Source organism: Perognathus longimembris, chromosome 8, assembly GCF_023159225.1.
Source record: "Perognathus longimembris pacificus isolate PPM17 chromosome 8, ASM2315922v1, whole genome shotgun sequence".
NCBI lineage: Eukaryota > Metazoa > Chordata > Mammalia > Rodentia > Heteromyidae > Perognathus > Perognathus longimembris.
Window position 1 is genome coordinate 60,927,370 of NC_063168.1, and position 25,018 is coordinate 60,952,387.

The 25,018-nt window shown below is 51.5% G+C and overlaps 3 protein-coding genes across 4 annotated transcripts; 1 reads left to right on the top strand and 2 right to left on the bottom strand.

Annotated features, from left to right (window-relative positions):
- Nucleotides 1-734, top strand: Ucn (urocortin). Its single transcript, XM_048353251.1, has 2 exons — nucleotides 1-72; nucleotides 329-734. The coding sequence occupies exon 2, from the start codon at nucleotides 342-344 to the stop codon at nucleotides 732-734; it is 393 nt and encodes a 130-aa protein (XP_048209208.1). The 5' UTR covers nucleotides 1-72; nucleotides 329-341.
- Nucleotides 735-1,154: 420 nt separating this feature from the next.
- Nucleotides 1,155-20,130, bottom strand: Trim54 (tripartite motif containing 54). 2 transcript variants are annotated; one of them, XM_048353249.1, is made up of 9 exons: nucleotides 19,695-20,130; nucleotides 5,799-5,971; nucleotides 5,337-5,508; nucleotides 3,534-3,629; nucleotides 2,281-2,514; nucleotides 2,060-2,082; nucleotides 1,779-1,903; nucleotides 1,571-1,657; nucleotides 1,155-1,291 (listed from the first exon to the last, which is right to left on the bottom strand). In XM_048353249.1, exons 1-9 carry the CDS (start codon nucleotides 19,860-19,862, stop codon nucleotides 1,281-1,283), a joined length of 1,089 nt encoding a protein of 362 aa, XP_048209206.1. In that variant the 5' UTR covers nucleotides 19,863-20,130; the 3' UTR covers nucleotides 1,155-1,280. The 2 variants fall into 2 exon arrangements, with proteins under 2 accessions (XP_048209206.1, XP_048209205.1); XM_048353248.1 differs by having other exon boundaries at nucleotides 1,571-1,663; nucleotides 19,695-20,124.
- Dnajc5g (DnaJ heat shock protein family (Hsp40) member C5 gamma) lies at nucleotides 19,934-24,745 on the bottom strand. Its single transcript, XM_048352228.1, is given in 6 exon segments — nucleotides 19,934-20,231; nucleotides 22,848-22,953; nucleotides 23,071-23,212; nucleotides 24,111-24,365; nucleotides 24,367-24,373; nucleotides 24,633-24,745. Coding segments are annotated over 6 exon segments (921 nt in total).
- Between the last annotated feature and the right edge of the window lie 273 nt (nucleotides 24,746-25,018).

Consider the following 25,018-nt stretch of genomic DNA (forward strand, 5'->3'; position numbering starts at 1 on the left):
CAGGCGTCCTCCTCCGGCCCCGAGGGCCCCGCCGGAGCTCCGTCGCGCGCCGGGCAGACGCCCTGACACCCCGTGAGTGGCTGAAAGCGTTGGTCCACACTCCCTCCGCACCAGGACTTTGTGCCCAGCCCACCCACCGCCACCCCGCGGGGAGGACCGAAGGGAGGGCACGAGGGATGGAACAGAACCCGTGCGGCGCTGGCGGCGGCGGCAGCGGGGGCTGTGGGCAGGGGGTCCCGGCGGGGGCGCTGGGCGCGTGTGGGAAGGGGATCGCGCTCCCTGCAGCCGCCCAGGCGCGTCTCACCCCACGCTGCCCCTGTGCGTCCAGGGCCGGTGGCACCATGAGACCGAGGGGATGCGCGGCGGGGCTGGTGGCGCTGCTGCTCTTGGCACAGCTCCGCCCCGGGAGCAGTCAGTGGGGCCCGGCGGAGGCGGCGGCGGCGGCGGCCGGGGTCCGGGACCCGCATCTGCGATGGAGCCCCGCGACGCGGAGCCAGCGCGGCGGAGCCCGTGCGCTGCTCTTGCTGCTGGCCGAGCGCTTCCCGCGCCCGGCGGGGCCCGCGCGGTGGGAATCCGAGAGCTCCAGCGAGCGGCCGCGACGGGACGACCCTCCGCCGCTGTCCATCGACCTCACCTTCCACCTGCTGCGGACGCTGCTGGAGCTCGCGCGGACTCAGAGCCAGCGGGAGCGCGCCGAGCAGAACCGCATCATATTCGACTCGGTGGGCAAGTGATCCGCCCCGTCTAGGTCGGCGACCAGCCTTGACCCCCCTTCCTCCACCCCGGGCTGGGCCGACGCTGGCCTCGGCCCGCCCTGCGGAGCCCCCGGAGGCCCCCGCAGCACTCTCCTCCACGTGGCGATTTTCTAATAAAAGTGCTGAAGCGCCTTTGGCTTCTGTCGTGGGCGCGCGGGGGCCACCGCACAGGAGGGGGACCTAAGGGAGGGTGTTCTTCCAGCCACATTCCTGGGGTGCCATGGCCCGGTCCCCTCGCCCAGATCCGGGTCCCCAGAGGTCCGCACGGCGCCGCCTCACCACCCTCGGAGGGGGGGGGGCTGGGCGCGGAGTCCGCACCTGGCACGGAAAAGGAGCGCGCGGGGATCCCTTTCGCCTCCGCCCCCAAATGGCCTCCGGTGGCGGAAGGAAGCGCAGGGGTCTGGGACACAAGGATCCTTTATTGAGGCCCCACCCCCGGGGCGCGGGTCCTCCACCGGGCGGGCGCGGGACCCCGGGGCTGGGGGGGGGGGGGGGAGAGGCGTGGGCTCTCCACCGGGGACCGCGTCAGTGCAGGCCTGTGGGAGGAAAGAGGGCGCCGTGGGCGGGTGCTCCACAGGAACAAAGGGGCCGCGTGGGAGCCCTGCGTCCTGCCTTCCCCGGCCCGCGGGTTTTCCACGCTGCGGCTTCCCGCAGACTGAACCGGGTCGGCGGGCGCATTCCCGTGCGCTGGGGTCGGGGGAGGGGGCGCTTGCGTGGGCTCCAGGTCTGGGGGGCACTTTAGGGGGCGGGCGGAGCGGGGGTGTGGCCGGGAGGACCCCCCAGCCGCCCCCGCCCGGAGCCCCCGGGTCGCTCACTCTCCGATGCGCTGGGCCGCTCTTCCTCGGGGCCCGCGTTCCCCTCGTCCCCGTCGAACGCCACCTCCTCGTCCTCGTCCTCCCCAGCTGCGCCTGGGGCCAGGGAGACCCCGGTGAAGGGGGGACCCCGGCTCCTCGGGCGGTCCTCCCCCACCCTCGTCTCAGGACAGAGGATTTGGGGGCGCGCGCCCCGCCTTCGCGGTCTCACCGGGCCGGAAGTCGATGGTCCGCAGCATTTCGGCCACGTGCTCCACGCTCACCGAGAACTGCTCCATGCTCTCGTAGCCGGGCTCGGGCCGCCCCGCCAGCTCCACCTTCGCCATGGTCCCGACCCTGCGGCGGCCGCGGGGGCTCAGGGGGCGACGCCCCTGCGCCCCCAGCCTCTCCCCGCGCACGGGACTCCGCGCCATCCTCCCTAGCCCTTCCCTCCCCTTCCCGCCCAACTATTCACTGTCAGGTCCCCCCCCCCCCCCACACACACACACTCACTTAGTGATCAGCTCCTTGGCCTGCTGCAGGGAAGGAAATGGGGAAAGGGTGAGCTCAGGGCGCACCGCCGGTGGCGAAAGTGGGGTGCGCATCCCACTTCGTGGAGAAGAGCGTGGAGCCGGTGACTATCTCCCCCCCCTCTCCCCGCCCCCTCCTCCCCCCCCCCCCCATCCCTGGCTCAGCCACTGTGCCCGGCCGCCGCCCTCCCCCCGGGGGCCCACCTGGAGGTAGAGCGCCATTTGGGGCTCCTCCATGGACTGGATGGCCGACTCCACCAGCTTGGAGGAGACCTCCAGGTGCTCCCCATACTGCCGGATGAGGCCGCGCACGCGCTGCAGCTTCTCCTCCTGCTCGCGGGCCAGCGCCTGCAGCAGCTCGCCCTTGCGCTCCTCCAGCACTGCGCACAGGGTCTCGAACCTCTGGTTTAACAACTGCTTCTGCCTGCGGCTGTTGTCCTGAAAGACCCAAAGTAAACATGAAGGCACGTGGGGCCGCCGAGAACCCAGGGCTGCAGGACCTGGGTGTGTAATTCGCTCCCCCCCCCCCCCCCCCACTGAATGGGATCCATAGAGAGCCAAGAAGGAAAATGACCTGACTTCGGGCACAAACACGCCCCTGCCCCCCCCCTTCCCCTGCCTGGATCTCTCCAGAAGCAATGACAAACAAGAGCACATTGCAAAGTAGCTTCATGGATGCCATCTATAGCTCAGGCCTGATTGTGATTTACATTCACTTCCATTTAATTCTCAAAAAAGACTCAAGGAAACAGTCACTTTATCATCCTCACTTTGTTTAATGACGATTTCTTGAGGTAGGGTCTCACATGTAGCCTAGGCTGGCTTTGAACTGTCTTCCTGATTTAGCCTCCTCCTTGACTGCTGGGGTTACAGTTGTGTGCCACTGCACTCAGTTTGGCGTGTGTGTGTGTGTGTGTGTGTGTGTGTCTGTGTGTTGATTGGGTCTCACTAAATTGCCTGGGCTGGCTTAGAACTCAAGATGCCTCCACTTTCCTCATCATCACTATTTAATGTAATTAGGTAATGAAATTAGGTAACTGAAAGAAAGTCACTAAAGTAGTGAGTAGGAGAGATGGGACTCAAACTCAGTAGCCTGGCTTGACACACCCCACCAAATCTAGGGGCCCTGAAATGCTCTGCCCAAAAGTCAGAGCCATTCTCTCTGTACTTTTTTTTTTTTTTTTTTTTTTTTTTGCCAGTCCTAGGGCTTGAACTCAGGGCCTGGGTGCTGTCCCTGAGCCTCTCTGTGTTCAAGGCTAGGGCTCTAACCACTTGAGCCACAGTGCCACTTCCAGTTTTTTCTGTGTATGTGGAGCTGAGGAATGGAACCCAGGGCTCCATGCATGCTAGGCAAGCACTCTGCCACTAAGCCACCTTCCCAGCCTAGAAGCCATTGTCTTTGGAACTGAGGGTCTCCAGGTTAGTGAATCTCCCTCCTCCTCCCAGCCCAGGCTCACCTCGATGGTCTGGCACACCTCTTCCATCTGTGTGATCACTGCTTGCACTCGGTCGTTGCCCGCCACCAGCATGGCGATGCCATCGCTGAGCTCGCTCTGCCACACACACACAGGGCAGCTCTGAGAGCTGGAGGATCGGGCCTGCGGCCACAGCCTTCCCACCCCTCCAGCTTACCTAGGTGAAGACTGCCTTCCCCCGAAACATCTAGAAGGTTGGGGACCATTCCAGAAACATGGAAGAACATTTTGTGGATTTGAGATGGAGGTGGAGAAAGTATGATAGAAACAGACATCCTCCAAAAATCTGCAAGACTTATTGTGTCTTATGTACACACACACACACACACACACACACACACACACACACGGCTAGATGTTTCATCTGTAGATTTGTGTCTTCCATCAGTTTTGAAAATGTCTTAGTGATGCCCATTCAGTTAACATGGCCTTGCTCCATTCTCTGCATTCTCTCATTCTGGGGATCTGATGATGCGTATATTACACTTTTTTTTTTTTTTTTTTTTTGCCAGTCCTGGGTCTTGGACTCAGGGCCTGAGCACTGTCCCTGGCTTCTGTTTTGCTCAAGGCTAGCACTCTGCCACTTGAGCCTCAGTGCCACTTCTGGCCATTCTATATATGTGGTGCTGAGGAATCGAACCCAGGGCTTCATGTATACGAGGCAAGCACTCTTGCCACTAGGCCATATTCCCAGCCACTGATGATGCGTATATTACACCTTTCCCATCCTCAGCCTTCTTACCTCCCGGGACTGCTGCCTTCTGGGGGTTTTGTTTGCTTTTGTTTTCAGCATCTGTACTATTTCTCTCTTCAGAGGACTACATCACATAACCCATCCACTGGATGTTTTGTATGTTTTAATTTTCAAAGCTCTATTTGGTTGTTAAATTGATATGGTCTGGTTTTTAACTGTTTTTTTTTGTTTGTTTGTTTTTGTTTTGGCCAGTCCTGGGCCTTGGACTCAGGGCCTGAGCACTGTCCCTGGCTTCTTCCCGCTCAAGGCTAGCACTCTGCCACTTGAGCCACAGCACTGCTTCTGGCCGTTTTCTGTATATGTGGTGCTGGGGAATCGAACCTAGGGCCTCGTGTATCCGAGGCAGGCACTCTTGCCACTAGGCTATATCCCCAGCCTGTTTGTTTTTTTTTTGAGACATGGTTTTGCTATGTTGCTTTGGCAGTTTTTGAACTCAGTTACCCCAGCAGCTGGGATTACAGTAATACCACTGTGGTCAGCCATTACATAGTCATTTTCTATATTCTATTCTTGTTTGGCATTTTTTATTCTACCTTTCTCTCCCTTTGAGACAGGATCTTGCTGAATATCAATGATTGGAGATCGGAATGGCCCCAAAGGACTGGTCCGAATCTAGTCCCCTGAGAGAATCTCTACAGAAGTCTGAGGTTTGCAGCACTTTATGGACTCGGGCCATTTATTGGCCCTCGTTCCCTTCAGGGGCCATGTTATTTCCCATGTGTCAGGCAATGTAATTTTAAAATTCTGTTTCATGTAGAACGCAATTGTACATTACTGAGAGGCCCTTGGGAGTATCAAAGCCACCATCCTGAAGCCTTTGCTACCATCTGTTACCTCGTTGTATGCTTATAACAGCTCTCAGAAGTAGGCACTTTCATCCTGCTTTACCCCTTAGGGAGTGAAGGTCAAGTAACTATCTCAAGGTCAAATGTAGAGCTGGACCGTCAGCCTTGATTTACTAGACCTTACAGCCAAGTGGATTAAGAGGCTGGTGCCTCCCTCACCCCCCCAACCCCTCTCTCGCCTGATACCTTCTGGCGTTTGTAAATGGTGGGCAGTGGTGCCACTTCACAGTCCTTGTGGGCCCCAAAGACCTTGCAGAGTGAGCAGGTGGGCACTTCGCAGCTCAGGCAGTAGATGTTGATCTTCTCGTCCTCGTGTTCCTCACACATGAGGTGCTGCTCCGCTTTGGAGTGCAGTGGCCTGAGGGGTGGGGAAGGAGGCAGGGTGATGAGGAGTCTTTATTCTAGGGGGCAAAGATGTCCCATGCAATCTCGACTGGAAGTCCCAGAGGGCTAGTGAGCTCAGGGGTCTGGATGTGGACTGGGTGGCCTCGCTCCAGGAGGACAGGCTGGGGGCACAGCCCTGACCAGCTCCCCCAGCCCCCGCTGCCCATGGATCCTCTCATCGCTGAGCTGAAGAACACGGGTTGCTTCAGTCCCTCCTGATGAGTTTCTTGCCCTTGAGAAAAGGGAGAGGCCTCCGCAGCTCACCTGGAGGACTCCTGCTTGTAAATATCAATAATGTTCTCCACCAGCAGGTTTCGCTGCAGGCCATAGACGCCATGTCGATCCAGGACAACCTCATGCCTGCAAGATGGGCAGCGGAAACGGCCTCCTGACGACACAGCAGTGGAGCCCCGGGATTGCCACAGAGGGTTGGAGGCCTGCGGGGGACAAGTGGCAGGAGAGACCGGGCACAGAGAGGCATGAGGACCCGGGAGGAGAGGAGGCCTTAGCTCTAAGCAAATGCTCCTTGAGTGTTTCTGAACAGACACTCACTCTAGTCAAGGCCCGGTCAAGATAGGACCTCAAAGGCGCTCCGTTGAGCATTTTAGCAGGAAGGCTGAGGAAGGAAAGGAATCATGGCCCGGCCTGGGGGGCCCTATGGACCAGGTCTGGAAGAGCTTCTCTGTAGTCCTAGGCAGAGGCGCACAGTGCAACTGCTGAACACTTGTGCAGACCAAGGAAACGTAGCTGGGTTGTTCTGGGAAATGGCTCCCAGTCTTTTCCGCTGGCGCTTTTATTTTTTTTGCTTCTCTAAGCCTGTCATGCATTTGAGTTCTGTCAAGTTAAGAGTCTACAGTGGATCGCTTGCTTTAGATCCAAGGTTGTGGGTGCCAGGCTGTTGCCAGGCTCAGAGGCATGAACAAAATACACCCCTGCCCTGCGGACAATGGCAGCCGCACGCCGGGGACGGACTGGCCATGGGGACAGCTGGAGGAAGGCTCAGAGAGACATTTGTACCCCTTACTTAGAGACCCCCTCCATCCCATCCTGAAGGGAGTCCTGCCACGCCCCTGGCCACAGCTGTGTGGTTAAAAGCTGAGTGATCATCTGACCTGGCAGAACCAACCAAGTGTCCTCTCCTGGATAAGATACTGAGGTTGACCAAGCTGCCCTAGGTGCCGCCTTGGAGCTGAGGAGGCCTGGGGAGCTGGAAACCTGTGAGGATCCGAAACTATGAACACTAAAGGCCAGTTCCCAGAGAGGAGACAATCAGGTTTGTGGAGAGAAACAGGTGAAAGACTGGCAGCTTGCTCATTGTTCCCCGTTGCTCACCTGTTCTTCGACAACACAACCCCCGAGTTTTAGCCAGGTATGCGGTAGAAAGGCTGCATCCAGCAAGGTGTGGCAGGTCCCTGCCTACTGAGTTGTAGATAGAAATGTTTGGTGTGATTTCTAGGAAGTATCTTCAATGGTAGGGACATTTCCTATTTCTTCCTTCTTGTTGTTGTTGGTGGTGGTGCTGGTCCTAAGACTTGAAGTCAGGGCCTGGGTGCTATCCATGAGCTTTTCTCTTTTTTTTTTTTTTCCTAAAGACTAGTGCTCTAGGAGTTGGGAATGTGGCTTAGTGGTAGAGTGCTTGCCTAGCATGCACAAAGCCCTAGGTTCAATTCCTCAGTACCACATAAACAGAAAGAGCTGTAAGTGGCAAGATGGCTCAAGTAGTAGAGTGCTAGCTGTGAGCAAAAGAAGCTCAGGGACGGTGCCCAGGTCCTGAGTTCAAGCCCCAGGAGTGGCAAAAGACAAGCAGAAAACAACAAAAACCCTAGCACCCTACTGCTTCAGCCACAACTCTACTTCTGGCTTTTTGGATGTACTTAATTGGAGATGACAGTTCTGTGGGCTTTCCCACTCTTTTTCTTCCTGGATGGATGGAATATCCGATGTCTCAAGCCGATAGCTATGCTGAGCCCCGAAGTAGTACACAGAAGTTGGGAATGACGACAAGATAAAGCCAGCAGTTTCCCTAGCAGGCAGCTCTAGACTGGCTTCACACAAGTTCTTTTTGGACAAAAGCAATTTCTTTTCAAGCCGCTGTTAATTTTTGGGGGGAAGGCCCAAGGCCTTGCATATACTGAGAAAGTGCTTTGCCCCTGACCTAAACCCCTGGTGCTGTATGCCATTGTTACTTGGTGTTTTTGGCCATTTATGACAGGAGCTAATCCTAACAAGTCGGAAGATCTTGTACTCCCCGAGAGCAGTAGAGACTAACAGCCACCTGAGAATTTGAATGTTTGGATATGTTTCCTAGAATTGGGTTCTGTGAAACTCTCTAAATCCTCATACACCACCTGGAAGGTGGGGTTCAAAGGACCCTCAGCTATGCACAGCAATAGCACCCCAGCATATGTTTTGCTTAGTTTTGTTAATTCGGGCTGGGTTGGAACTTACAATCCCCCTTCCCTCAGACTCTGGAGTGCTGAGATTACAGGTGTGCACTACCACCCCTGGCTTGCAGAGTCAGGGGTTCTGTTGCATCCTCCAGTGGCAAAGCTTGTGGGTAAGGCAGGACCATGGCCCCATTGTGAAGTGCGGCAGCTTAGCTTGGGGAAAGCCACTGGTATGTGCTACAAATAACACCTCTTCCTTGGGATTTCTTGAGAACCATAAGAAAGGAACATTTGAGCCCTTAATACAGCTGGACCAGATAGGTTTGAGATTATCCAAGGCTAGGTTTGTATATCTGTCCCTCTCACACTTCCTTTTAGGATTATAGGAATGTTGCGTTTAGGACAGGTATGAAAGGGTGCAACTACAGGCTATTGTCTGCTTCACCCAACTCCCTGTCAACATTTAGAAGCTAAGCAGGTAAGGAGGTTCTGAGAGAATGCTAAGCCTGAGAGCTCCTAGCCAAGCTTGACTTTTGCCTCTTTCCCCAGCTCCATCCCTCTACTGCAGGGACACGGAAACATTCTACTAGGGCCTGTTTCATATCAAGCCCAAGCGCTATGAGCTTCCCATATTTTTTTATATTATATTATAATTATTCATTATATGATTATCTTGAGGAATTTATTCCTTGAGAGCTTCAGAACACACACACACACACACACTACAATGACAAATATCTAGTGAGCAATTACTTTAGGTCAGATTTGTTCTGTTTTATTTTACGCATTTATTTTGTGCTCAAGGACTCAAGACTCAAGGACTTCATGCACGCAGCAAGAATCACACACCTGGTCATTTTGTTCATAGTTTGCTTTTGAGATAGAACTTTGTCTGGACTTCCTTCACACTCCATATCCTCCTGCTCCTGCCTTCTGACATAGCTGGGGTTCCTGGCGTGCAACACCACATCTGGCCCATGTCAGGATGCGAGTATTCCTCATCTCAACCCTGTGAAGTAGGTACTACTAATAGCCTCACGTCAAAGATGGGAAGACTGTGGACTGTGCTCATCAGCTAAGAGAGGAGAAAGCTGATGTCTGAAGTCAAGAGCTCGGCCTCCAGTCAGCCACACAGATATTATCCTACTTGATCAGATTCAAGACGCTATAGACCAGCTGAAGGACACAGTGATTCTCAGGCAGAGGTGGATTTTTTTTTAAAGGAGTAAAGACCATAAAGGACCAAACCTTTCACAGAGGAAAGAACTAGAACATGCAAAAATCAGCTAAACAACTGTGGACTCATTTAAGATAAATAAAAGATCACCCATTGAATCAAACTGCCATGTCTCATAGGGCACTAGGAGGGTCCGATTTCTTTTTATTCAATATAATTTTATTGTTTTTATTAAGGTGTTGTACAGGGGGGCTACCATGTCATAAATCCAGTAATGAGTACATTTCGTTTTTGGCAACCTTCCTTGGCTTTCCCCTCAGTTTCCCCTCTCACTCCTGCCCACGGGTTACAAAGCTCATTTTTCACATAGTGGATGCTGAATAGCACGACTGCATGTGTTCAGCCTTCCTTCCTCCCTTTCTCAGAGGGCCCCTGTTTCAAACAGAAGGACCCGCTTATTTGTGACAAGGAGAGGAAGTAGCACAAATCTCCTGGAAGACCCTCTCCATTGCCTCTTCTCAGGTACTTTAGACATAATTCACTGGATTCCATGTGGAAAATACCCTGAGATGACATAACAAAATTGAGCAGGCCTCAACTGGTAATTAGTTCAAGTTCCTACCCCTCTTTTCACAGAAGGAGTTAAAGGACTAAACAGAGACTGAAAAGCTATGACAATATCCAGCCAGCCCGTTTGTTCCAAGTACATTAAGATTATAGGCTGGAGCCACTAGCACCTAGCTGAATAGCTTTTTTTTTTTGCCAGCCCTGGCTTGAACTCAGGGCCTGAGCACTGTCCCTGGCTTCCTTTTGCTCAAGGCTAGCATTCTACCACTTGAGTCACAGTGCCACTTCTGACTTTTTCTATGTATGTGGTGCTGAGGATTTGAACCAGGGCTTCATGCAAGTGAGGCAAGCCCTCTACCACTAGGCCATATTCCCAGCCCCAGCTTTTCTTTTTTAATGCGATGCTCAGAGCTGATCTGAACAAAAGGGGGAGCTAGAGTGCCATAATAGAGACAGGATAAGGAGAAACCACTGTAGGGGACTTAGAAAAAAACTATATTTATCCACAGAACTGGATGCATAAGAAGATGCAACTTGAAGTCAGCGTAGAAGGTGGGTTAAAAAGAGCATCAGGAGACAGTTACTATAGGCACTCAGGTTTAAAACAGGGAGGGGAGTTACTGGAGGAAGCTGGAAAGGGGAGTTTTGTTTTTTTATTGTCAAGATGATGTACAAAGGGGCTACAGTTACATACTTAAGGTTGTGAATACATATACATTTCTTGTCATCCTTGTTACCTCCTTCCTCACTTTTCTCCTACCTTCCCTCCCCCCATCCCCCTGCTTTCATAATTTTTTTGTTTTTTATTTTTTGCCAGTCCTGGGGCTTGAACTCAGGGCCTGAGCACTGTCCCTGGCTTCTTTTTTTTCTCAAGGCTAGCACTCTGCCACTTGAGCCACAGCACCACTTCGGCTTTTTCTATATATGTGGTGCTGAGGAATCGAACCCAGGGCTTCATGTATACAAGGCAAACACTAGGCCATATTCCCAGCCCACTTTCATCATTTTTTAACCTTCCCAGTGATGGCCATCATCATTCTAGTCTACAATGCTTATGAACTCTATGAATATTAGCAATAAAACAATTCCTTCTAGGTCAGGTGCTGTGTACATTTCTTTCCTTTTGCTTAGTGTAATCTGGTCCTTCTTTTTCTCTCATTTCCTCCTCCGCCCCCCACTTCCCCACCTTGAGTTGCTTAGTTCTCTTTCATCAATGTCCATTGCAGCTGTTGGGCCCCCTCTACTGTATATATATATATTTTTTTCCCACTTTCCACTCATTCTGTGCCCCCCTCTCAGCTTCCCTCCGATGGGCATGTGTCTACACCCTATGTGAGGTGAAGAATATAGGGTGTTCTAAATACTATAAGACTGATTAAGAAGAGGTCCTTGGCTTCCTTATCTTTGGGGTTCTTTTCAGTCTGAACATTGCTTTAGGTACCTATGGATTCATGTTTGGGCTTTACTTTTCGGTGCCTTGGAAAGGTGCATTGCATTACGGAAGGCTTTGAAGCTGAGGGTGATGATGGAATAATCGAGAGTGATTTTACCAAGTGAGGTGTTGGTCTGGACTGCAGGGGAAGCAGCAGTGGTGGCTATGGCCGTGGGTGCCTGTAGTGCCATGTGTCTGAGCTAATGAAGTGGCTGAGGAGGCAGGATGGCTTGGGGCTCCATCCTCCTCCCCTTCCAGGACGTTGCCAGGTGTCTCTCTCCTCCCCTTGGAGCACAGAGATTGTTATATATAAAGTCTTGAAATTTGGTGCGTCTTGGGGTGGGGGCACCACCACCTGCCCCTGGGGGGCCTTTGTCATTTTCTGAAAAATCACTCTTGGGATTGCCATCCTCACTGCTGGGGGGCAAATGCCCCAGCCCCTGCACCCCCCCCCCACCGCTGCTGCCTGGGTGGGGGAGGGGGGCACAGTGCCTGTTATTAATTAACATGAATTCAATTTAAAAAATAAAGCTGGGGGCTGGGAATATGGCCTAGTGGCAAGAGTGCTCGCCTCGTCTACATGAAGCCCTGGGTTCAATTCCCCAGCACCACATATATAGAAAATGGCCAGAAGTGGCGCTGTGGCTCAAGTGGCAGAGTGCTAGCCTTGAGCAAAAGGAAGCCAGGGACAGTGCTCAGGCCCTGAGTCCAAGCCCAGGACTGGCAAAAAAAAAAAAAAAAAAAGAAAGAAAGAAAGAAAAGAAAAGAAAAAAATAAAGCTGGTGCTGTTGACACGCGCCTGTGATCTGAGCTACTGGGCTGAGATCTGAGGGTTGCAGTACGAAGCCAGCCTGGGCAGCAAAGTCTATGAGACTCTTACCTTCAATTAACCACAAAAAAAGCTAGAACTACAGCTGGGGTCCAAGGGGTAGAGTGCTAGCCTTGTGAAAAAAAGAAAAAAAAGCTTAGGGATAGCACCCTGGTCCTGAGTTCAAGCCCTACTACTTTCACACATTCGCGCGCGCGCACACACACACACACACAATACTTGAAACGTTTTGATAATTATATCTGTTTTCCCAAGCCTTTTTTCACTATTGTCCTCTCTAGGAGTCATTTTAGATATTCTCCTGTTAATGTTGGCATCACAGATAGGCTGTCTCTCTCTATGTACTATATGGTAATCTGTGCTTTATACATATGAAGGGTAAGATTTTCACCCCCTTTTAAGAATCAGTTTTGGGGGCTGGGGATATCGCCTAGTGGCAAGAGTGCCTGCCTCGTAAACATGAGGCCATGGGTTCAATTCCCCAGCACCACATATACAGAAAATGACCAGAAGTGGAGCTGTGGCTCAAGTGGCAGAGTGAAAAAGAAGCCAGGGACAGTGCTCAGGCCCTGAGTCCAAGGCCCAGGACTGGCCAAAAAAAAAAAGAATCAGTTTTGCCCCCTGGGTGACCATAGTATCCCACAAAGAATACACACTGTATTCTAATGCAATTGGCTTCCTTTATAATCATAAGTATTATGTCACATGCATTTGTGAGCATTGTTCTTAAAAGAGGAATCCATGCTCAGGCCCTGAGTCCAAGCCCCAGGACTGGCCAAAAAGAAAAAAAAACAAACAAAAAAAACTTGTCATCAGGGTGCTGGTGACTCACTCCTGTAGTCCTAGCTACTCAAGAGGCTAAGATCTGAGGATTGTAGTCTGAAGCCAGCCCAGGCAGGAAAGTCTGTGAGACTTATCTCCAATTAAATCACAGAAAAAGCTGGAAGGGGTCCTGTGGCTCAAGTGGTAGGGTGCTAACCTTGAGCAAAAGTTGCTCCGGGACAGTTCTTAGGCCCAGAGTTTAAGTATCAGGACCAACAACAACAACAACAACAAAAATTAAAAGGCTGTTCTTTCGTTCCCCCCACCCCCCCACCTCTAGAAGTGAGGACTGAACTCAGTGCTCTTCCACTGAGCTAAATCCCCAACCCCTTGTTCTTTCCTTAAGTCATATTTTCACAAGGGATTTCACCCAAGAAAGTACTGGCTCGTGCGCCAGTGATGCAGTGTGTAGAGGAGATTCCACTGCTCTAGGAAACAGAACAGGACACCTACATTTATGTTCCTATCTGTCCCTTTCGTTGTGTGACTCTAAATGGTTTCCCTGCACTAGGGAGATAACATCCATTCTATCTAATTCAAATGCGATCACGTTTGTGAAGGTACTCCATTAATGATAAAACACCAAATGAAACATTAACAATCCTAATCTATAAAAATAGCTTACAAATAAATGACCTTCAGGAATCTCAGGGCATGAAATGACCTTTTATTTGTCAGCCCTGGGGCTTGAACTCAGGGCCTGGGTGCTGTCCCTGAGCTCTTTTGCTCAAGGTTTGCATTCTACCACTTTGAGCCATGGTGCCACTTCTGTTTTTTTGGTGGTTAATTGGTGATAAGAGCCTCACAGACTTTCCTGTCTGAGCTGGCTTTGAACCACAATCCTTAGATCTCAGCCTCCTGAGTAGCTAGGATTACAGGCATGAGCCACCAGTGCCTGGCTTATGAAATAACTTTTTTATTCACTGTGAAAGATAAAATAGAATGGAATAGGGGTAGAAGTGTATGGTTCAAACCCTAGCACCACACACTTTCTCTCTCTCTCTTTCTCTCTGTCACACACACACACCACACACACACACACACACACACACGAGAAGAGAACAAGGAGCTGGGTGCGTGTAGCTCATGCCTGTCATCCTAGCTACTCAGGAGGCTGTGATCTAAGGACTGAAATTCAAAGCTTGGCAGGAAAGTGTGAGACTCTTATCTCCAAGTAACCATCAAAGAGCCAGAAGTGGAGCTGTGGCTACAGTGGTAGAGCCTTGAGTTAAAAAAAAAATATTAAGGGATATGGCCCAAGCTCTGAGTTCAAGCCCCAGTACTGGCAAGCACATGCATGTGTATGTATACACACACACACACACACACACACACACACACACACGAAATAAAAAGATAGGAACTTAATTCAGGCATTGTCCATGCTATGAGCTGTCCCTGGTGTAGGCTGCTTGATGCTTTCTAGCACCTTCTAGTCCCCTGTGCCGTTTCACAACATGTAATGGAAATGGCCCATCTGGAGAGACGCTCTGAGTACTTCAGAGCATGCCTCCCCTCTGACTACACAGGGGGCTCTGGTGCCCCACAGGCCCGGGACATTAGGCAGGCTGTTGGAGGTGATCTCCCCCACCTGGGGCCTGCCTAGTAATGAATGGCTGACCAGACCCTCACCCACTGGAGGAACTATGGGAACATAGAAGATCCAGGTTTCTGTAAAACGCTGAGCTGTGTGCAGAAGAGGGATTGTGAGAAGAGAACTAGGTAATAAGTGTGTGTAGCTAGGATTACAGGCATATCACAAAGCTGGAAGAAGGCTGATAAGCAGTGTAGACACAGTTGGAACCCCGGTAACAGGAGAGAAAGGCCTTAAATATAGTCCTCCAGAAGCATTGCTCTTGAATGAATTTGTGAAGCCAGACGGTTAATCACAAGGATGTAAAGGTCAGTTTAAGACACTCACTTAATCTGAAGATGTGTAAGTGAAGAGGTGAAATCGCTTCTTGCTTTACATTTAGTGGCAAGTTGTCAAAGAAGGTGGTTTATGCTTATAATCCTTGCAGTTCGAGGCCAGCCCAGGCAGGAAGAGAGCAGAAAGCAAGAAGGAAGAAGGCAGTAAAGGACACCCTGAACCAAAGCTGAAGGTGTGGCTCAACAGTATCCTTATCAGCCTAGTAAGTACACGGCCCTGAGTTCCAACTCCAGTACTGCCAAAAGAAAAGAACAAAGAAAGAAAAGGAAGGTGATAGGAGGAGACGCCATGAATGCTAAATCTCAGTGGAGATATTTGTTCCCATGAAACCAAGCTTCTCTCCTAATGAGAAAGATCTGAGACCTGCGACTCACAGAATGTCAGGGAGCCCCTTCGTTGTGCGGGAGAACCATCACGAAGGGGTGGGAGGAGGCTGGCATCTGAGGCCTGATGCAGCTGGAAACCGGGTGGGGTTTTTGCTGGGCCCTTGTGTACCGGATGTTACAGATCCAGGCTTGAGCTTGGCCTGTTAAAGCTCATACCTGCCTAGCAAGCAAGAAGCTCTGAGTCCAAACCCACTACTGCAGAGGAGAGGGAAAGGGAAGAGGGAGAGAGAAGGAAAGAGAGAGAGAAAGGGAGAGGGAGAAAGGAGAAATGAAATTGCGCTGGGGAGAAACCAAGACCATCTCGTTCCCACATTCTTTCATTAAAGCACTTCTTGCTTGAGTCCCCTGTGAGTCCCCCCGGCCTGGGAGAAGCTGTGGCTCCTGGGCAACCTTCTTCCAGCACTTTCTGGCCTTCTGGCAAGCACCAACAGGTTGTAGCTCAGACATAAGTGCCCACAGAAAAGCGGGGGCAGGTATAAAAATAAACCGAAGGCTTGCTTTAAAGTAGTTTAGACGCAGAGAGTTTACAAATAGAGAAACACATGGGAAGATGATTGTGTCAAATTCCCACACCAACAGCTTTGCTCTACCCCAAATCCTTGATGGTTGAGTGGGTGCAGGTGTGGGGAGAGAGGAGGGAGAAATGGGAGGAGGGGGCTAATGTCATACTTTTTTCTGTTTCAGTTCAGGGAAAAGGAAAAGTGTTATCACTCTAAAGAGAATTATAGCCAGAATGGAGCTAAGGCTCAAATGGTGAAGTGCTAGTCTTGAAACGCTAAGGGACAGCACCTAGGCCCTCTGAGTTCAAGCCCTCGGACCACCACACACACACAAATCCTAAATAAACAAAGGGAATTATAATGACAATTGTGTAATATATGTTTGGGGAAGAGAGCTTGGAGATAACATGCAAAAATGGAAAAAAAAATGGGGCTGGGAATATGGCCTAGTGGCAAGAGTGCTTGACTCGTATACATGAAGCCCTGGATTTGATTCCTCAGCACCACATATATAGAAAATGGCCAGAAGTGGTGCTGTGGCTCAAGTGGCAGAGCAAAAAGAAGCCAGAGACAGCGCTCCGGCCCTGAGTCCAAGCACCAGGACTGGCAAAAAACAAAACAAACAAACAAACAAAAATGGAAAAAAAATGTGTTGGATGCAGAGGGATTATGGATACTTTCCTCCCAAATCCTTAATCCTGCTCAACATTTTCAATTAACCTTTCACTTTTCCAACTTGGCTTCCTGGTTGTCCAGTTAACCTGAGCTTATCAACACAATCCCCCCACCCCAGGCTTTGTCTCTCTGTCTCTGTCTCTCTGTCTCTCTCTCTCTCAACTCAGGGCCTAGAGCTCTCAGCTGTTTTGTTCAAGGCTCTACCACTTGAGCCACAGCTCCACTCCAATTTTTTACTGGCTAATTGGAGATAATCTCACAGACTTTTCTGCTCAGCAGGCTTCAAAGCAAAATCCTCAGCTCTCAGCCTCCTGAGTAGCTAGGATTACAGGTATGAGCCACCAGCATGTGACCAGGTTCTCTCTCTCTCTCTCTCTCTGTTTGAGGGGGTGGTCCCTGACCAAGACAAACTTGCTATCTGCTGCTTGCTTTCACTCACTGGCTGGCACTTTACCACCTGAGCCACACCTCCAACCCTGGCACAAGTTCTCTTTCATTGTCTACTGTGGCAATTTTTAAGACAGAAGACATTGGAGGCATCAGAAATGTCTAAGTGTTTTAGATGGATTCGATAGACAGTGCTCCGGTCACAACAGAGGCAATTTATCTTCTGCGGGCTCCGCGTGTATGAAAACACGCACATGTGCAAGGAAAGTTGTTTCTCTCTGGTGAAGAAAGTTGAGGGTCTGAAGTCAGTGGTAGGTGACTTCTTTGTGACATAAACTCCTAGGGTGTTTGCAAAAAGTGTCCATGTGAAAATTTAAATGCTGGTGTCACTTTCATAACTGTTAACTTTCTAGGCAATGTTCTAAAGGTTCTCTCCCTAAGTGGTTTGAAGAGGGAAGAACTAAAAGTTCTATTCTTGTCGCCATACTTAGAAAACACACAATCTGATTATGCCTGGAGTTGTCAAAATGTGGAGGCAATGTGTGAAAAACTAAATATGCTCATCTCTCAGACAGAGAGCTGCTGGGCTTTGCTGAGCTGTGCAGACAAAGGTGCAGCTGGATAACTGGGTCGGCCTCCCCCAGACCCCCAAATAAAGCAAGGGAATGAGCTGTTCACTGTGCTCTCTGCAGAGGGCCTGGGTGCGCTTCACTTTCAAACATGCCCACCATCACTCACAGAGTGTGTGTGTGTGTGTGTGTGTGTGTGTGTGTGTGTGTGTGTGTGTGTGCGTTCGCAGCTCTTGCTAGGCAAGCTCTCTACCATTCAAGCCACACCTCTGGCCCACTTGCTTGTTTTGAGATGGGGGGGGGGGGTGTCTCATGGTTGGGGATCTCAAAGTTGTGAGCTTAAGCGATCATCTTGTCTTAGCCTCCTGAGTATCTGGGGTTACAAGCATTCACTACCATGCCTGGCTTCTGCACATAGTTTGGCCCAAACTATTCCTAGGTCTCTCTGGGCCAGACCAGCATTCAAAAGCATCTTGAAATGCAAACAGTGAGTGGCAATACAGAAGACTGCCTAGAGCCAAGGAGGCCGCTGAAACATGGAGGCTCTGTGCACCGCCTCCTCCTGGGTCCCTCTGTACATGACATCATGTGACTGGCACTCACCCTGGCTGGTGCTTTCCAGACTTTGCTTTAGGCACATATTTCAGATTCACGTGAGAGGGAGTCTCAGTGTACTCTGGGAGAGAGAAGGCTCTCTTCATGAGAGAAGAAACCTCTCTGCACTTCCTCCCAGGAATCTCAGCTGGAAAGAGGTCAGTTACTTAGACCAAAGGAAAATCCAAGGTGCTAGGCAACATGTAGTCTTACACTGGAATGGGAAGACATGGCAGTCTCGGCCTGCAGGGGGAGGTCAAGGGGCTCTTAGGCCAAGTACTGGTGGAGTTGGACACTGAAGAAAAGCAGGTAGGAAGGGGCCTTGGCAGGAGAAGGTCCAGAGAGGGTTCAGAGCAGTGAGCCCTGACCAGCAGAAGTAAATAGAAGGCGAGTGAGGGCTGGTAAAGGGCACAGCGGGCGATGGCCTGACTCAGCCCAATCTTTTCCCTCCAAACACACGGCCCCCAAGGACCTAGAAGGAGAAGCATTTTCTCAGTGGCTCAGTGGTAGAGTGCTCGCCTAGCATGCACGAAGCCCTGGGTTCGATTCCTCAGTATCACATACACAGAAAAAGCTATAAGTGGCGCTGTGGCTCAAGAGGTAGAGTGCTAGCCTTGAGCAAAAAGAAGCCAGGGACAGTGTGCAGGCCCTGAGTTCAAGCCCCATGACCACCACCACCACCACCACCAAGAATGACGAAAGAAATCACTTGTGTTGCGGGTGGGGAAGCAGCTGGATGGCAGAGCACGTGCTAAGCATGCCCAAGGTGCTGGATTCAACCCTTCCCACAAGGAGAAAAAGGAGCAGGGGCGCAGTGACAAGGTTTACAACAACAGCAACACAAAAGGAGGATGGAGGTGGGGCTCAGGCAATCCAGCACCTGCCTAGCAGGTGTGAGGCCCTGAGTTCAAATCCCAAACCACCAAAAGAACAAAAGGAGGAGGAGAAAAGGAAAAAATGCTCAGCACATTTCATTATAATATTTGATACAAATGTGGAAAAATACATGAATTCTTTTTATAGGTGTGGTGGTTCTGGGGCTTGAATCTCAGAGGCTCACGTTTTCATTTGCTCATGGCTGGCACTCTACCACTCGAGCCATGCCTCAAGCCAGCTTTTTGCTGGATGATTGGAGATAGAGTCTTACAGATTTTTCTGCCTGAACTGGCTTCAAGCCATGATCCTCAGATCTCAGCCTCCTGAGTAACTAGGCTCACAGGCCGGAGGCACAGGCTGAGGTCCCCAGCTTGCTTTTGGCTTTTATAATCGCTGGCCAAGATAGTAGCTGTGACTTTCCTTAGCTATGCTTGGCCCCGGGACTGTAATCAACCCCAGCTGGCTGTACTTCTGGGAAGTACAATTCCATCTCTGTGTCTGCCTCCTGTCAAGTGACCCGGGCTCTTTATAGCCTGTAGGCCTCTTAACCGAATCCGGAAGCCACAGGAGTGAGCGGACATGGAGGAGAATATTCCTAGTCCCCTCTATCTTATTCTCCCCCCACACCCCCCAAAACAATGGAGGCCTTGAGCGTTCCCTTAAATAGCTCAGCCATCATTACAGGCGTTCTCGTGGGTTGTACTGTGTTAGTGTTTCAGTATTTCACTTATCTCTGCGGTAGACTTTCCCAAGGGTCTCAAAGTATGGAACCAAACTATCGGTGGAGTGTGGCGCAGTCCCCTTCGGGGCCCTCTGCAGAGGCGCCCTCTCCTAGCTCCCGCCAGCCCTCTTTGGAGGGAGGCAGTGTCTGGCTGGTCTGGGGCAGCTGCTGACTCATGCTTACTCTGGGATCCTGGGACACCAGCTCTCCCGCTCCTCAGCCCCGGGGACCCCCTCTCCTCCCAGAGGGCCCCCCCCCCTCCCTGGCCCTTCCCCCACGGTCGGCTCCGCGCCCTTGCCGGGGCCCACCTGGAAGACGTCGTTGGCGCACTTGCGGCACAGGTTGTGCTGGCAGGGCAGGATGACCACGGGCTTGGAGAACATCTCCAGGCAGATGGGGCAGATGAGCTGCTTCTCCAGGTTGTCCATGCTGTGTGCATCCCCTAGCAGCGGCTTGAAACCCACCGCGAAGTTCATCCCGCAGGCCCTGGCCTTGGCCCCCCGGGCCTCCGCGCCCGGCCTCCTGCCTGCAGCCTGCCCGCGGGCGCTCAGCTTCCCTCCGCGGCTCCCGGGACGGGGCACCGCGCGGTCTCCCGGTCCCTGCTCCTCACCCCGGGGCAGGTGCGCGCGTGCAGGCGGCCCTCCCTCCCCGTGAACGTCCCCTTTCCCCCCAAACCACTCTCATTCACTCCTGGGGCCCCTACTGGCTCCTCGGCAGGCAGGAGAATAACAGGAGCACGGGCCGGGGGTGGGGCGCGGGGGCCCTCGGCGTGACATTCCAGCTCCCGATTTAGCTTCTGTAAGGAGAGCCACAGCTGTCGCCGCCGGCGCCCCGCGTGAGTGACCCTGACTCCCGGGGAATGGGGAGGGTGAGGGCACAGCCCTGACCTGCGAGGGTCCCCCCCCACCCCTCCGCAAGCAAAGGCTCCCCTCACACGCCTCTCATGCGCCCCGCTCCCCAAGCCGGGCTCGGGATCTTCCTCCAGCTTCCCGGTGGGTGTGAAGGGCAGATCTGGCCAGCCGCGTGGATGGTCGGCGGCAAGGCAAAGGCTCGGCCGGCTCCCGGGCCTTCTTCCTCAAGACGCTAGAGGGGAAAGCTCTTGTCCCATGTCCGTCCCGCCCAACCCTTTCTATTTCCCCTAGGAAAGCAGTTGGAGAGGTCAGAGGCTGCAGACTAGGCCTGCACCAGGCCAAGAGCTTTCTGGGAAAGTGTGCCATTTTGTCCCAAGAGCACTTACACATCGTTTGGAAATTGGGAGACGCTTTGCTGGGCAGAAAGGATCTGAATGCCAGGGACCTATGTTGGGTATGAGGGTATCAGTCTTCAGGGAACTCTTAGGGCACTAAAAAGGCCACCATCACTAGTTTCCGGGAAGCTCTGACCCCCAGCTTTCCAGGTGTCCTGGACTCTACCCTCCATGCCAGGCTGGTCCTACACGTCAGCACTGGCCTGTCTCTCCCCTCCTCCCCCACCCCCTGCCACACACACACACACACACACACACACACACACACACACACATTGGCCTTTCAATCTAGCCCAGGCCCATCACACACTGGGACTGGATAAAGGCTTTTTATTACGGCCATGGCTTAGCCCTTTTCCCAGTGAGGGGAGAGAAGTCTGAGCAGCCCCTAGGTCCTGACCCCACACAGACAAGGAAGGAATGGTGTGGAGACGATGTCAAACAGGCAGCACAAGAGACCAAAGTCAGGAGCGAGTCTGTAACACACAATCCTTCCTTCTCACCTGTCATGCCCTGATTTTTTGAAGAAGACACACGACGATCTGCCTGCAAGAATGTGGTAAAAGGCAGAGGCAGCAGGCACGCTGTGTGGACCACAGCTGGCCCACAGCACCAGAGCTGATCACGGGCGCTGGGTTGGAACTGAAGTTCAGGGAGAAGCCACGATGGAGGAATGGGCCACCTGCAAGCCTCCAGTGCATTCAGACATCTCTGGAGTTGACTCATGGATGAACCGCAGTGCCCAGGGTGTGGGCACCAGAAGGTGAGCCTGGCCTCAGAAAGAAGTGGCCTGGGGGTGAGGGTGATGCTGGGAGTCGTTGATACAGGGCCACAGCAAAGGAGGACCGGGTGCTGCATCAGCTCCTTGGACAGAATCCACCTTGCTCAGTTATTAGGATCCTGGCAGAGATATCACAAGGTCGACACGGGACAAAAGAATGCTCAGGAAAAGTCTGATGCCGCGGTGTGAGTTCTCATAACAGGTATGGATGGAGGGCTGCTCTCGCTGTAGATTAAAAGTGGGCTGAGAAGTCATTGGAAGACCCCATGTGGCCAGGTCAGTGGCTCCTCTGAGGCAGAGAGGATGGACGCCATCCTCTCACGAAGATGAATGCCATCGATGTTTCTGAAGTAGGGTTTCTCTTTTTTTTTGTAAAAATTTTTAGTCTTCTTTTAAAAGTAGGGGTTCTTAAGAGAAGAGAAGTCAAATGAAAGTACGGGCACAGAACTCCCTGCTTCTCTTCAATGCGTCTAGTGCAGAGCGACAGCAGCGGGCACCCCACTGGCCAGCACCTAGCGGCAGAAACAGCTGTCACCTTATTAACCAGGAAGAATAATCCCCTAGAATTTAAAGCAAACCCCCTGTGTACGGATGGAAAGCACTAGAGTCCAAGATACAACAAGGATGTGAACTTTTCACAGATGACTACTTGAAGTTAGTTGATGTGCTTTTTCCATTCAGCGCGGAGTTGACTTACCTTACTCTGCCTGGTATGTCATTAGTAATCGTCGCTATCATCGCTTCTTATAAAACTCCTGGCTTTCCTGTGATGGAATTATGCATGTTTACTTGCATATATAAACATTTAGTAATAATTTTTTCCATTCTGTTGCATTACTCATTAGCACCACAAGGTGGCACTGGTGTGAACTTCAGCTGACCTACCATTTTAAAGTTTTAACTATTTCTGGTAGAAATAATTTCAGGGGGCTGGGGATATAGCCTAGTGGCAAGAGTGCCTGCCTCGGATACACGAGGCCCTAGGTTCGATTCCCCAGCACCACATATACAGAAAACGGCCAGAAGTGGCGCTGTGGCTCAAGTGGCAGAGTGCTAGCCTTGAGCGGGAAGAAGCCAGGGACAGTGCTCAGGCCCTGAGTCCAAGGCCCAGGTCTGGCCAAAAAAAAAAAAAAAAAAAAAAAAAAGAAATAATTTCAGACACTTCACCTCCCTCCCTCCCTCTCTCCCTCCCTCCCTTCCTCCTTTCCTCCCTCCTTCCCTCTCTCCCTTCCTTCTTCCCTCTCTCTCTTTCCCTCCTTCCTTGTCTTCCTTCCTTCCTTCTTTCCTTCCTTTCTTCCTTCCTTCCTCCCGCCCTCCTTCCCTCCCTCCCTTCCTTCCACACCTCAGATTGCTAGGCAAGAACTCTACTGCTGAGCAACATCCCTAGTTTATCTTTTGTTGAGCAAATACAATGAACTGTATCCTTGAGCCTACCTATCTTCAACTACTTCCTCTAGGCCAAGCCCTTGTAACCCATTCCTTAGCTTAATGGAAGAGGCCAGCATAAGGTGAATGACTATCTTTTCTTCACTTTGGCTCACTACCAGGGTTGTAACTGTCACATTTAGGGACTAACCTGCCATTGTCACAGGTCATTCTCACCCCCCAATCCTTTCCCAATCCACCTCGGACCTCGGCCATTGCCTCTGGTTCTCACCTGCCTTTGAAGGCTGAGTATAGACATTCGGTGGATATTCCCTACTGTCCTCTTCAGGTGGTGGTGTGAGTGTCCCACAGCAAAAGCAGCAGCAGCAACAGCAGCAACAGCAAGTTAACAGTGTACACAGGACGACGAGTGTCTAAAAGGAGAGAGGCCTGGGATCAGCAGTTCTAATGTAGTTCCATTCATGCTCCCTTCCCTCTATCTGCCTCATATCAAAAAATGAGATGACAAAGCAGAGGTGGGCCTCCCTCCCTCCCTTCCTCTCCCCACCCTTGGCCCGCCCATTCTCTTCCTTTTTTAATTGAGACAGGGTCTAGGTAGTCCAGGCTGGTTTCAAATTCATAATCCTTCTGCCTCAGCCTCTCAAGTGCTGGGTGTGTACCATTACACTTGATTCCTTCCTTATTCTCATGTTCTTTCTCTCTTTATATTATTTTTTAAGTAGTTGTACGAAGGGGTTTCAATTTGAAATATGAATTTGAGCATAATGCATTGTGATCAATATCATCCTTTTAATCATTCTCCTTCCTCCTTCTTTTTCTTTTTGTGTGCTGGTACTGGGACTTGAACTCAGGTCATGGGTACTGGTCCTGAACTTTGTCCCTCAAAGCTGATGTTCTACCACTCGAGCCACAGCTCCACTTCCAGCATTTGGGCAATTAATTGGATATAAGAGTCTCAAGAACTTTCCTGCCCAGTTTGGCTTTAAACTGTGATCCTCAAGATCTCAGCCTCCTGAGTAGCTAGGATTACAGGCATGAGCTACTGGTACCCAGCTCCTCCTTCCTTATTCTTTTTTTTTTTGGCCAGTCCTGGGGCTTGGACTCAGGGCCTGAGCACTGTCCCTGGCTTCTTTTTGCTCAAGGCTAGCACTCTGCCACTTGAGCCACAGCGCCACTTCTGGCCATTTTCTGTATATGTGGTGCTGGGGAATTGAACCCAGGGCCTCATGTATACGAGGCAGGCACTCTTGCCACTAGGCCATATCCCCAGCCCCTCCTTTCTTATTCTTAAGACAAAGAAAAATTGTGTACCTTGAACCAACAACTGTGCACTATGAAATAGTATTTGACACCACTTTCGCCAAAATGATCATACAGGTATATTCCCAATGAGCCATGCTCGTCATAGATTTCCCGCTTCTTAGGATCGCTCAGTATAGCATGGGCTGTGTTGATCTCTTTGAAGATTTCTGCTGCTTGAGGATTGTCTGGATTCTTGTCTGGATGGTACTTCAAGGCCAGTCTCCTACCCAAGCAATATCCAAAAGGAGGGTGGGAAGGGATGGAGAGAATGGCTGAAGAGGGAAGGTTAGGCTGAAAGGCAGGGATAGGTCTCTAGAGAGTGCAGGAGAGGAAGAAGGTGTGGTACAAATGGTGGAGGCAAGCAGCTAAAATCTAAATTTCTTCCCCATGGCACACTGATGAGCGTGATGGCCTCCTTTGATCCCCAAAGAAAGACCTCTTGACATTTACAAAGGTCAGAAAGCAAGGTAGAAAGAAAAAAGTTGAGGTGGGGGGAAATCCCAGGATTCAACAGAGGACTGGGGTCTGAACCTGTAGGATCTCTTGATCTCTTTAAGTGAGGCACCCTTCTTAACCTCCAGCACTGCATAGAGGGTTGAACCCTGTTTGGATAGCTGGCAGGCTGCTTCTTCCACATGAGACATGATCTGGGCCAGAAGAACAGGAACACGACGTCAGGGAAGCCCACCACACAGCATGACCAGAAGGACAGTGCAGGTGACCAGAAAGACATTCAAATGTAAATGTCAATGAGGAAACAGCTTCCCTTATTTCCCAGCATCCCCTAGATACACACACACACAACACACACACACACACACACACACACACGGCACCCAGAGCTGAGAGAGGCCTAACAAAGCAAGTGGGCCAGAGAGGCCTGGGAGAACCAAAGCAAGGAGGCCAGCGGGCTATTC